Source organism: Vanessa tameamea, chromosome 4 (genome assembly GCF_037043105.1).
Source record: "Vanessa tameamea isolate UH-Manoa-2023 chromosome 4, ilVanTame1 primary haplotype, whole genome shotgun sequence".
NCBI classification, from domain to species: domain Eukaryota; kingdom Metazoa; phylum Arthropoda; class Insecta; order Lepidoptera; family Nymphalidae; genus Vanessa; species Vanessa tameamea.
The window spans coordinates 10,773,519-10,785,736 of record NC_087312.1 but is presented as its reverse complement, the minus strand read 5'-3'; the positions used below and the strand labels follow the sequence as shown (position 1 = coordinate 10,785,736).

At 30.2% G+C, this 12,218-nt stretch overlaps 5 protein-coding genes across 5 annotated transcripts; 3 read left to right on the top strand and 2 right to left on the bottom strand.

Moving 5' to 3' along the window:
• The first annotated feature begins 22 nt into the window (after positions 1–22).
• On the top strand, positions 23–2,658 carry LOC113395203 (2-oxoglutarate and iron-dependent oxygenase JMJD4 homolog). The gene is made up of 2 exons (XM_026632777.2): positions 23–661; positions 744–2,658. Exons 1-2 carry the CDS (start codon positions 138–140, stop codon positions 1,402–1,404), a joined length of 1,185 nt encoding a protein of 394 aa, XP_026488562.2. The 5' UTR covers positions 23–137; the 3' UTR covers positions 1,405–2,658.
• Positions 1,269–2,739, bottom strand: LOC113395216 (alpha-methylacyl-CoA racemase). Its single transcript, XM_026632784.2, has 2 exons — positions 2,523–2,739; positions 1,269–2,437 (listed from the first exon to the last, which is right to left on the bottom strand). The coding sequence occupies exons 1-2, from the start codon at positions 2,628–2,630 to the stop codon at positions 1,412–1,414; spliced, it is 1,134 nt and encodes a 377-aa protein (XP_026488569.2). The 5' UTR covers positions 2,631–2,739; the 3' UTR covers positions 1,269–1,411.
• A 1,267-nt stretch (positions 2,740–4,006) lies between these two features.
• LOC113395193 (uncharacterized) lies at positions 4,007–6,263 on the top strand. Its single transcript, XM_026632767.2, has 2 exons — positions 4,007–4,374; positions 4,687–6,263. Exons 1-2 carry the CDS (start codon positions 4,153–4,155, stop codon positions 5,809–5,811), a joined length of 1,347 nt encoding a protein of 448 aa, XP_026488552.1. The 5' UTR covers positions 4,007–4,152; the 3' UTR covers positions 5,812–6,263.
• Positions 6,149–8,725, bottom strand: LOC113395224 (large ribosomal subunit protein uL3m). Its single transcript, XM_026632795.2, has 6 exons — positions 8,576–8,725; positions 7,931–8,012; positions 7,622–7,849; positions 7,032–7,327; positions 6,800–6,964; positions 6,149–6,727 (listed from the first exon to the last, which is right to left on the bottom strand). The coding sequence occupies exons 1-6, from the start codon at positions 8,623–8,625 to the stop codon at positions 6,475–6,477; spliced, it is 1,074 nt and encodes a 357-aa protein (XP_026488580.2). The 5' UTR covers positions 8,626–8,725; the 3' UTR covers positions 6,149–6,474.
• Positions 8,726–9,721: 996 nt separating this feature from the next.
• On the top strand, positions 9,722–12,071 carry LOC113394866 (protein O-glucosyltransferase 2-like). The gene is made up of 6 exons (XM_026632314.2): positions 9,722–9,991; positions 10,065–10,273; positions 10,387–10,843; positions 11,075–11,312; positions 11,385–11,684; positions 11,852–12,071. The coding sequence occupies exons 1-6, from the start codon at positions 9,828–9,830 to the stop codon at positions 11,969–11,971; spliced, it is 1,488 nt and encodes a 495-aa protein (XP_026488099.2). The 5' UTR covers positions 9,722–9,827; the 3' UTR covers positions 11,972–12,071.
• The last annotated feature ends 147 nt before the right edge of the window (positions 12,072–12,218 follow it).

Below are 12,218 nucleotides of genomic sequence, written 5' to 3'. Positions count from 1 at the left end.
CGTGTTTCGATCTGATGATTTGAATCGGATCAAAACTCAAATGTTCAATTATTATGATGAGTTACGACATCATTTCACTTATATGTCTAACCAAATAATTTTTAATGACATCTATTTTATATAACTAAATAGTATCAATGTGTGAGAAGAGAACAAAACTTGATATCAGTCTAGATGCCAAATTTGAAGAGTTTTTGGATTATGACTATTCTCAAATCGAAATAAAGTCTTATGATTGCAGTCAATTGCAATATGATTATTTTTTTAAAGAACATATGCTGCGAAATTTGCCTTGCATTATAAAAAATATTACTCAAACTTGGAAATGTTCTAAACTGTGGGTTGAGAACGACACCATAAATTACGATTATTTTATTAAACAATATGGTCAGATGGAAGCTCCTGTTGCGGACTGCAATCAAATAAACTTCAACGCTCAGTGTAAATGTGATATGAAAGTAAAAAATTATATGAGCTACTTAAGAAGTAAAAGTTCAGAAAAACTTTTGTATCTGAAAGACTGGCACTTAAGAAGGCTTACACTAGATAATTACTTCTATGAAGTACCAGAAGTATTTGCATCAGATTGGCTAAATGAATATGCCATTGATACTAAAGATGATGACTTTATGTTTGTATATATTGGCCCTAAAAATACATGGTATTTATTTCTTTATTCATATTTTAAATAAATGAAAAAAAAAACAAAATTGGTTTTAAAAAAATAACTTATAATGTTTTAGGACACCATTTCATGTTGATGTTTATACATCATATAGCTGGTCAGTTAATGTAACTGGAAGAAAGAAATGGATATTGCTTCCACCAGGAGAAGAAGAGAAATTGAAGGATACTCTGGGGAATCTACCTTTATTATTTGATCCTGAAAAATTTCATAACATCAACTATTTTGAAATTATTCAAGAAAAAGGTGATGGACTTTTTGTTCCCTCTGGATGGCATCACCAAGTTTTCAATGATCTTGATACTATTTCTATTAATCATAATTTTGTTAATGCTTGCAACATTGAGATTGTGTGGAAGGCTTTACAAAAAAATTTAATTTCTGTTGAACATGAGATAAAAGAATTTCGAGAAATGCCAGAATTTACATCACAGTGTCAACTTATATTAAAATCAGTTTTTGGCATGGATTTTGAGTCATTTGTAAACTTCATTATTCACATAGCCCAGAAAAGGTTGGACCACATGAATGGGGTTACATCTTTATTATTTAATGTTTATTGTCTTGAAAAGAATCATATCTGTTTTGATTTAAAAATTATATTAAAAATAATTCAGTCAATACAAAACCATCACTTGTTCCTTAAAAATATTATATCACCCAATATAGCACTTGAATTATTAAATATTGAACAAACCATTAATGAATCCTTAAATTAAGAAATAATTACAGATGTGAATTAGTATAAGCATATACACAACTGTTTTTAATTAAGTCTTGTATTTTTGAGTTTGTATATCCTAATTCTTTTAATACCATAACTGTATGTTCTCCATGCTTTGGAGGTTTTTGTTTTCCACTAGCAATTCCTGGCGAATTAGATAATTTTGGGGCAGGTTCTGGCTGAAAGTAATTTTCTTCATCTTTATAAAATGATTTTCGTGTCGAATGACACATATTTTTACCTACTTGATCTATATCTAATACTGGAGTAACACAAGCATCTAAATTTTCAAAAATTGTACTCCATTCCTCTTGTGTTTTTGTCAAGAAAATTTCTTCAAATTTTTTTTTACAAATATCTTTATTACCTTGAGTATATATTTCTTTGGATAAATTTAGTCCTACTAAAAGATTAGCATAGAATTGAGGTTCCAATGATCCAACTGCCATAAATTTATTATCTTTTGTTTTGTAAGTTGTATAAAATGGGTAACCACCATCCAACATATTTGAACCAGGTTCCTTACTAAATAAATCTATATTTTGTGATTTATATATCCAAGCTCCAATATAAGCAGCACCTTCGGTCATACTTGCATCTATAATTTGTCCCTTTCCAGATCTTGTTCTGTCTAATAAAGCTAAAAGTATTCCTAGAACACATATAACACTACCACCAGCAAAATCTGCTATGAGATTCAGTGGTGGTTGAGGAGGCTGGCCATTTTTAGTGAGCTTAGAAAGTAAACCAGACATAGCAACATAATTTATATCATGACCTGCTTTATTTCTATAATAACCACTTTGACCATACCCTGTTAATTGGGCATAAATTAATCTTGGATTTTCTTTTAAAAGTAACTTAGGACCCAATCCTAACTTTTCAAGGACACCTGGTCTGTATGTATCTAATAAAACATCTGATGTGGTACACAACTTTTTCAATATTTCCACCCCTTCTTTTGTTTTCAAATTAACAGCAATGACTTTTTTACCATTAGACATTATTTCTATGGGAGGAGGATACAACTGAAAGGAAAAGATAAATTATAATTCAAAATTACTTAATTTGGCATTTTCAAATATGTAAATTTTAATTAAAAATGTAAAATACCTTTTGAACAATTGTTACTGTTGCCCCAAAATCTGCTAATATTGTTCCACAAAATGGACCTGGAGCTAATCCTATCATTTCTATAACTTTAATACCTTTCAACGCCATTGTTAATTAATATTTAAGTCAACAAAAATAGATAATCAAATTGTAATAAATCTTCTATCTTAATCAATCAATAAACAGATCAAAGTCTAATCTCCAATCAGTGTTGCCGTTACATAAAATATTAAGTCTCCTAGGCTGTGTTAAAAAATCAACTAGTTTTGCATAAAATAAGTTAATTTAAAATCCGTAAAACTTCGCTAACTTTTTAAGGTCCACTTGACATAACATTATGTAAGAAACTTCAATGTTAAAAAATCGTATTTGAGTACAACAAACACAAAGATTCACAGAAGGCATATTTGTTTTGATTTGATTGTTAGATGTTCATCTGGCAAATAGTTATATATATTTTTCATTTAAGTAATGATTTCTGGCTAAATCGACTATAAAAAACTGTTCGAGCTCAAAAAAAACGCGAGAAGTCACTATACCATAATTTTAATCTCTTCTGAAAACTGCTAACAGCAATACTGTCTACAAAAAACGTTTATCAATCAGTATGCATTCGATTGATAATATCAACTCAGAGATTACCAATTATTTTAAAAAGTTATGAAATTAAAGCGGAAAGTAATCAGTTGTATTTGTACAATACATTATGATGATTATATTCTTCGGGATAGATTAAAATGAGGCTTATCTATGGTAGTTTTTTTTATTTGTACCATATAGAAAATTTCATTGATCATAGGTATTATATAGGTCTGTTACCTGCTTGCTTTACCTGTCGTCAATTATTTTTACTGGGAACTTGTTAAGAATAATTTTATTAAAACCAATGGTACCCACTATTAACAGCATAATATACATTTAAAACAAAGTAAAGAGGACCATAAGTTTCACCTCAAATTATACTTTACCATTGTTCTATGCCATAACATATAATTTTTAATTATTAGTATAAAAACGTGTATTTGTGCTATTCACATATTTGGCACAATTGAAACATCATTTACATTTAAAAAAAATGTATTGGTTTTTGTCTTTGTGTCGACGCATTTTCGTTTCGTTTCGTTTTTGAGTTTCAAATCAAAACTATTGTAAAGTTTCATTTCAATTGGTGATTTTACCGTAAATTTAAGTAGCTTGTACTGTCATGTCCGATCATCAGTCCCTGATGTTATACCTCTCCTATCCCTATCCCTGATATTATATCCCTGACATCTCCTTCAAAATTCGAATAAATGTAACTTAATTAATAAGACAATCCATTTCTTATTCAAATTGTTTTATTACTAATAATCAAATCGAATTGTTTATTTTTTTATGCGGGGTATTCTCATGAATCTTCATTGGATTCATTATTATTGCTTTTATTTTTAGTAGTCAAATCTAAATGGCAACACTATTGCAGATTAGAATTAGCTAATAGCTTACTCTTACTTACTTTCCCTCGCTCTGCTGAGTGCTGACGCTTACTGTATTTATATTATTTAGAAAAATAAGAAATTTATAATGTTCTAATAATATAGAAAAACATTTTGATACTAGTGTGTAGAAATTTGTATCTTGAAGAGTGAAAATGTCTGTTGCTTTTGCACCTCGAGGTAATCGACCTCAATTAAGCCCAGCACAAATCCAAAAAATGTTGGATGAAAATGCACATTTAATACAAACAATTCAAGAATATCAAGCTAAAGGTCAGCTCATGGAATGTCACCAATATCAGCAAGTTTTACATAGGAATTTGGTTTATTTAGCAACAGTAGCGGATGCCAATCAGAATATTCAAGCTCTTCTACCGGTAAATAGAAATGAAAGTGAATTATACTATTATTGGTTCTTCAATTCTTGAAAGAAATAAACACAATACTGATTATTTAATCTACATTTATTTAATTAAAAAAAAATAGTTGGATGTCTTTTAATTCCGTCTCGTGACTTATACCATAAATATTTCAATAATAATAATAATATGTTTTAATGTGCTGTTTGACTAGATACGATTTATTTTTAAATAGAATGGTATAGTAGTATGCAGCTGCAATGACAATTGTCAGCCCTACTGTTCATGAAAATCATATTTAGACATAATGTTTATTTTATAATTTTTCAGCCACCGCACCAATTAGCTGCTGGTAATGTTCAACAAGGTCCATTAAACCCACCTACAAGTGGAGCTGATGTCCCAGGATCACCTCAACAGCCCTACAGGCCACCATCTGGGGTTTCATCTACTCCAACTCGACCAACTCAATCATATGGTCAAAGACCATACCCACAAAATCAGTATCAAGGACAGTATCAAGGTGCTCCAGGTGTCTATCCACCTCAAGCTAGTTACGGGCCCCCCGGGCAAGGATATGGACCGCCTAACCCATCGCAACAACCACAGGGTTATCCTCCCAATTCAACTTATGGTCCACCCATTACTACTTCTCCCAATAATTATCCACCATCAACTCACCCAGGTCCAGGATATCCCCAATCATCTAGTCAGCAACCTTATGCTCCTCCACCAGGTAGTCCAGCTGCAGCGGGCTCACCATATCCTGTGCGTGGTTCAAGTCAACCGGCATACACAGGAAATTCAGGTTATCCACCTCCCCAATCTGGTGCTAATTATCCGAATGTTGGTGTCAGTTCTTATAACTCAACAACATCTCAACCTCAACCATATCAATCTCAACCTTTTCCAAATACTACCCCAACTTCTGCATATAGCTCAACTCCTATTTCACAACCTAATCGTTCCCCACAACCTCCTCCCAGTGGATACACATCACAAAACCCAACAAGCACAGGTTATGGTTCACCATCTGCTCAATCACCAACTTATAATTCTAGTTCCCATGGAAATAATGTCCCTCCATCAACAGTAGCATCAGGTGCTCCGCCTCAAAGTGGTCCCCCAGGGCAACAATATCCTCCGGGTGGTCAACCCTCTCCATATCCCCCAGCAACACAACCGCCTTATTCTAATCCTTCATCTCAACCTGGAAGTCCTGCTCCCTCGGTATCAACTGCTCCTCCTCCACAATCGTCATATCCTCAAAACCCTCAAAATTATCCCCCTGGAGGTGGTGCTTATCCTCCTCATGCCTATCAACAAGGTTATCCTCCAGCACAATATCCACCTTCTCCTTATCCTTATGCCCGTGCCCCTGCACCTGGAGCACCGCCACCTGGAGCTCCACAACCCTATCCTGGTTATGGCTTTCAGCCCCCTAATCAGCAATAGTCATAGATATTGTATTAAAAAAAGAATTAGGAAGTCAATTGCTAAAAATCAGTCCTACACAAATTGCTCGATTGTATTTGGGGAATAAACTATCTCAAAGTAAGAATTTTAATAATATTATCTATAAATGCTTTTCATATTAATATTAAGATAGTTTAAGGGATAATCGTAAGATTAAGTAATAATAATTAAGGTAGTGTTAGTTGGTTTTTATAGTATTCAAATTTTGGCCTTTTTTCTAATAAGAAGAAAGTACAGTTATAGGTATAATTGAATGGATTTAAGTAGTCTTTTTAATTGTAAAAATAGGTCAAAATAAATTCCACTGAAAGCACTATTGTTTTCTTATAATTATTTATTAATATTACACCAATAACTACAAAACTATTGTCATCTGTTACAAAATAAATATACAGATTCTTGATGAATATAAAATAAAAGAATTGTAAGTATTTTATGATTTTTTTTTTATTGTTATAATAAAATAAGGTTAAGGAAACGCTACACAAACTAGACAATACAGCAGGCATGATGATATAGAAGTTTAATACACTTTATTGCTTCCTTTTATTTTCCTCATTCAATATCAAAGTTGTATTCAAGCTGCGTAGATATGACATAGTTTTTTTTATTATTCTATTAGTCTCTTTCTGTACCTATTTACTAAGATTCTTCAAAGGTTATTGTTGGCTCATCAAAGAGATGTATTGATTCATCATGATATTCAATAGGTAGGTCTTCAACAGGAGGGTGTGTTGGAAAAGGAGGGGGAGTATTTAATTTTTTTAATGGTAACACTGTATCAAATAAATAACACATTGCTCCTGTTTCTCCAGGTATAGCTACTCCTAGTGTCCAAAGAATATTGTGTTTTGTATTGATACGCAAAATTTTTACACCACGTAATGTTCTCCATCTAAAAATTAATTAAAATTAGTTTCAAGTTCAATTAAGTCTAGAATAAAGTAATTTAATAAACAAAACTAACCTGTTTCCCATATGACCTGGCATTTTTGTACCAGGCCAAACACGCGCCTTTTCACCTCCAGCTCCAATATTTCCAGGCCGTCTGTGTGTTTTAGTAACACCATGAGACGCTGGCATCCCTTTAAAACCCCAACGCTTCATAACTCCTTGAAATCCACGATCCATACTGCAATGTTAAAATGTCTTTTTAGATTTACAAATAGATTATTACTTAAACCAAGAATCATACTAACGTTTTAGCTCTGATGTCCACATGATCACCAACTCTAAAGTGAGTTGCAAACAATGGTGTCCCAGTTGGAAGTGCTGCATGGGGTGAGATCATAAATCTGCATAAGTGTTTCTTGGGTAACATTCCTACACTGTTAAAAAGTCCACAATATTCTTTTGTGACTGTGCTGGGGTCAATTGTTTCAGAACCAATTAAAAGACAACCCAATTTCCGTTTTTCCTTCCAAACTACTTTAGATGATTTCATTGGCTTAAATTCTTCTGGAGGTATGTATTTTATTACATGGTTGTCTACAACCTGGCAAATAAACAAACACTAATCAAAATCAATTTTAAAGCATGACTGAAATGTATTTTTCTTAAATTTGGGCAAAATTTAGTTGGTTTAATGTGGGATAAAAGCAAAACTAGAATTTCTATAACCATCTTCTATACATAATATAATAAAGAGAATGTAAATAATTCACAAAAGCTGCATGGCCATGTTGTAAAATTTAAATATCATCATTTCAGTACAATAAGATTATATGAAATATTAAGTTAGACTTAAATTGCCTTTACTATTTGAAATAAAATTAAGTTATAGAATAACCTGTAATAATGTGGTTTGAAATTTTTTACCATCCTTTGACCACATTGGATAATTTCCTATTTTCCGTGCTATAAGACCAACTCGACGTGTAAATGGATTCCATTGTACTAGTTCTTGTGGTTCATTATTGGCTAGTGGGGACACCAAGGCAGATTGGTGTATTAATTTATCTTGTTTTACTTCCTCCAGAAAATCTTTGTTTTCTTGTGTAAGCAATTCATCACTCATCTGTAAAGAATTTGATTAATCATAATAATATGCTATAAGTGATAGCTCAAAAGAAAAAAGAAACACAAAAATATTACATACAACTCTTTCTTTGGGTAAATACCAATATGGAGGTCGGAATCTCGGGTGAGAGAAATGTGATCTAGTTATTATATTATCAATTCTGAAAAAAAAAGAAATGGTTTTCAAAAACATATTAGCCTATAAGCATCTACAGACAATTCTGCATTGATTGGTCATAGTGCCATGCCAATTTTATCAGCAACAAAAAAAAAATTATATGAACTGAACTGAATATATTTTCATTTTGACTAACCATCTCAGTTTATATTCAAATTCTAAACATATCAACTGCGAAACATAAGATGAGCTTTGAATAGTGGTATCATACAAATTATTTTCTAACCTTAAGAGACAGTTACCACAATTATCAAATATTGTTTTATGAATTCAAACATTTTACTTAACTTAATCGAGTAATTTATAGACTGCTTTTTAAAATGCCGTTTTAAAAAGTCAAAAAATATTTATATGTAATTATCATTTTTCAGTCATACCTTTCTGTATTTGCATATCTATTATTTATCATTTATGAATATTTCGAATTAAAATATATTATTATATTTTAATAGGTGTTGTGGTATTTTTTATTAAAAAGTAACCTATGATTCCTATGAAGTAAATAAATAGAGGTTATTTCAAAGTTTAGACTTATTAACTACTAACCTCATCTTGCCTAATACGGTGCACAATAATTTCATATTAGAAGTAGTCATATTGTATTTATTTAATTCAGAAAATCACTTTTAAAAATATTCGTTTTTATAAACCCATATAACAGAATAAATTCATTCTAGTTCGTAGTGATCAAGTTTTAAGATAGTGAGAGTGACAGATGTGATTAGAATTAGAAATATCTTTCTGACACTTGACAATTAGAATTTACAGTCATTTTAATCCAAAGATTTTTAAGAAAATAGTAGCTCACTCCTCTCTCCAAAAAAACTTTTATTACGATTTAATATCAAAATAATTATAAACATTTACACGATTAAAATAAAAGTTTCTTTTCTTGCAACAATTTTTTAAGGGTAATCCTTAATATGTTGAAAGAATCGATTTATAATTTGTTTTATTTATATTTTCTAGTTAATATTTGTAGCATACTGTTTTATTGTATTATTCAAAATATGGCATAGACTAAGGTTGTGTTTCGAAACATTTAATATTAAGATTATCTTTGTCTCAAAAAATCGGCTATTGAGATAAATAAAAGATTAATTTAATACCGAAGCGTCATTAGAAGTGTGCAATATAGGTATATCAATTTCGATATTTGTTTAATTGAGTCCATAGATCAAATTATTATCTATATCGGTCAAATGCCAATTGATAATTGTTCTTAATAGATTCTTGTTTTTTAATGCTTATTGTTTTTACACATGCAATGTAGGCTAGTGTCGTTCAAAACCGCAAATTATGAATGTCGAGGCTAACGTTTCAAGTATCTGAATTATGCACGTCAAAATTTAGAATCTGTTAAAATATTTTAGGTTTTTTTTTATTGGTAGTTAATAGTTAATCTCGATATTATAATAAACCTTTTTTTTAATATGTTAATATATAAATAAAATAAAAAAAATATTATAATTTATAGACATATAGCTGAAGACACGAATCTTGATAACATAAACATTATCCATTAAATTAAAATAAAATATTAAGACAATACTAATGTGGTTTTGTAAACGGTTGTCGGTGTCGTGTCTACTGTCTATATTTTTATATCAATGTACGTCCATTGTCCAACGCTTCGACGAGAGGAGAGAGATCATAGTTATACTTTATAGTTTATACTTTTATATACTCTGTGCTGTCACTTTTAAGACACTTTTTTAAATGTAAATATTTGTGAAGAAAAAGTAAAGTTTTCGAAAACTGTCCTCTCCCTTCAATTAGTTTTAGTAATAGTAACAATATGCTAGCCAAATATAAAAACATTATTGTTTTAATTTTACTAAATTATTTGACTTCAAATTTAGGCCACAAAATTCAAATATATGGCCCTGGCCTACAACCTAAAAATATAGTTATGCCGGCAAGATATTTCGTGGTTAACTTTACATCTATTGAAGAAAACTCGTAAGATAGAAAAATTGATAATTTTGGATAACATTATGTGAAACTATTTGTTAAAACTCATGACTTCTTTTAGATATTCAAGAGATTTAATCTCTAACTTTGCTGTAGAAATAAGTGGAAAGTCTTTGAAAAACAAACATTGTCGTGTTTGGGCAAATAATTTGGATCGAAAAGATGGGACTTTTATAGTGCGGTATAAAGTATATGAGACATGTATTGAATTATCAATTAGCATTTATTATAAAAACAAGCACATACACGATTCACCTTTTAAATTTGAAGGTACAGTGACATAATTTTAAAAATAACTATTAATAATTTGAATAGAAGTCATTAAATTTTGGGCATGGACTATTTATCAAGGTTATTTGTCAATTCAAATTATTTACTTGCAGGTCCCATACAACCAGACCAATGTGTCTGCCCAGAAGAAGATGTGAATCAATGGCTTAAACAATATCAATGTCCTTCATCCTATGATCAAATTGAAATGGATCTAAAACCATTTCAACAACTTTTAATGAAGAATCAAGTACAAAAAATTATTAAGAATTACCATAAACCTGAAAGTACAAGTTTTTGTCATTATGTTATAAAAAATAATGAAATATATAGAGACTGTTATGGAAAACATGTTGGATTTAACATGTTCGCTGATAACATTTTGCTATCTTTAACAAGAAAAGTTGTATTGCCTGATATGGAATTAGTAATAAATCTCGGTGACTGGCCATTAGTGCACAAGGATACTGAACCACTTCCAATCTTTTCATGGTGTGGTAGTAATGAAACACTAGACATTGTCATGCCTACCTATGATATAACCGAATCTGCTTTAGAGAACATGGGGAGGTAAGTCAGAAAAGAAATAGTAAATAGTTATTCAATAATTAATTACATTTTTAAACTACTATTATTTCAATTCATATACATATCTCTGAAAATAGTATTATAATGCACAACAATAAATGCATACATATTATTTCTTGAATGTAGACAGAATAAAGTATATTGATTAAATACATAATGTCATATTTACTTTATGTTCTACTTTCATTAATTCGTTTAGAATATATGTTACAGGGTCACATTAGATACTTTATCAGTTCAAGGTAATGTGGAACATAAGTGGGAGGACAGAGAAAATCGTGCATTTTGGCGAGGGCGAGACTCCCGCGCTGAGAGATTAAAACTCATTGATATAGCAAGGGCTCATCCCGACTTATTAAATGCTTCTCTCACAAATTTCTTTTTTTTTCGTGAAAAAGAAGCAGAATATGGACCAAAGCTACCTCATGTTTCTTTTTTCAAATTTTTTGATGTATGTATAATAATAATAATAAATGCATAAATATATAAATTAAGAACTTATTATACTCTTTTCATTTTTCAGTACAAATACCAAATAAATGTTGATGGGACAGTTGCAGCTTATAGATTACCATACCTTCTATCTGGAGGTGCCTTAGTATTGAAGCAAGATTCACCATACTATGAACACTTTTATGGCAAATTAAAACCTTTTGAACATTTTGTTCCAATAAGAAGAGATCTATCAGATTTACCAGATAAAATTAATTGGGCTAGAGAAAATGATGACAAGGCACATCAAATTGCTCAAAATGCACAAATTTTTGCTAATTACCATTTATTACCGCAGCACATAATATGCTATCATGCTGTTCTCTTCTTGGTAAGCACATATATTTTATGAAAATAAAACTATTTACTAAAAAATTAAATGTATGTATGTATATAAGTGTATATATAATGTACATATTAAATGTATATCTCAATGAATAAAATAATAATAAATAATATTATTAATCCATATTTAGCATTGTTTATTTATATTTTCAGGAATGGAGTAAAAGAATTAAAGGTGAAGTAAAAGTGGGAAAAGATATGACACATGTACCACAAACGAAATTTGAATGCCAATGTGATGCCAGTGTTAAAGTCAAACATGAAGAATTGTAATAATTATCTCTAAAAAATAATTAGTTTGTATATTTACATCAAAATCTCAATTAACTTGATAGTCTAAATTGAATTTTAAAAATTCCATGTATATATATTTGAAACTATAGATGATATCCAAATTTAATTATTGGTAGCATTTATCTACTATCATTTAAGTTAGTATAACTTACCAAATATTACTGCATAATACTTTTTATATAACATGCATAGCCTTACTTAGGCTTAATAAATATAATAAAATAAA

What these genes read in the sequence shown, in the direction of transcription:
- LOC113395203 (XM_026632777.2), top strand. Translation starts at nt 138, where the DNA reads ATGTGTGAGAAGAGAACAAAACTTGATATCAGTCTAGATGCCAAATTT. An exon ending in ATTGGCCCTAAAAATACATG is followed by an intron (nt 662 to 743) that starts GTATTTATTTCT and finishes ATAATGTTTTAG; the next exon opens with GACACCATTTCATGTTGATG.
- LOC113395216 (XM_026632784.2), bottom strand. Translation starts at nt 2,630, where the DNA reads ATGGCGTTGAAAGGTATTAAAGTTATAGAAATGATAGGATTAGCTCCA. An exon ending in CAGTAACAATTGTTCAAAAG is followed by an intron (nt 2,438 to 2,522) that starts GTATTTTACATT and finishes TTTTCCTTTCAG; the next exon opens with TTGTATCCTCCTCCCATAGA.
- LOC113395193 (XM_026632767.2), top strand. Translation starts at nt 4,153, where the DNA reads ATGTCTGTTGCTTTTGCACCTCGAGGTAATCGACCTCAATTAAGCCCA. An exon ending in ATATTCAAGCTCTTCTACCG is followed by an intron (nt 4,375 to 4,686) that starts GTAAATAGAAAT and finishes ATAATTTTTCAG; the next exon opens with CCACCGCACCAATTAGCTGC.
- LOC113395224 (XM_026632795.2), bottom strand. Translation starts at nt 8,625, where the DNA reads ATGACTACTTCTAATATGAAATTATTGTGCACCGTATTAGGCAAGATG. An exon ending in TTCAAACCACATTATTACAG is followed by an intron (nt 7,328 to 7,621) that starts GTTATTCTATAA and finishes TTTATTTGCCAG; the next exon opens with GTTGTAGACAACCATGTAAT. An exon ending in GTGGACATCAGAGCTAAAAC is followed by an intron (nt 6,965 to 7,031) that starts GTTAGTATGATT and finishes TTAACATTGCAG; the next exon opens with TATGGATCGTGGATTTCAAG.
- LOC113394866 (XM_026632314.2), top strand. Translation starts at nt 9,828, where the DNA reads ATGCTAGCCAAATATAAAAACATTATTGTTTTAATTTTACTAAATTAT. An exon ending in GCTTTAGAGAACATGGGGAG is followed by an intron (nt 10,844 to 11,074) that starts GTAAGTCAGAAA and finishes TATATGTTACAG; the next exon opens with GGTCACATTAGATACTTTAT. An exon ending in ATCATGCTGTTCTCTTCTTG is followed by an intron (nt 11,685 to 11,851) that starts GTAAGCACATAT and finishes TTATATTTTCAG; the next exon opens with GAATGGAGTAAAAGAATTAA.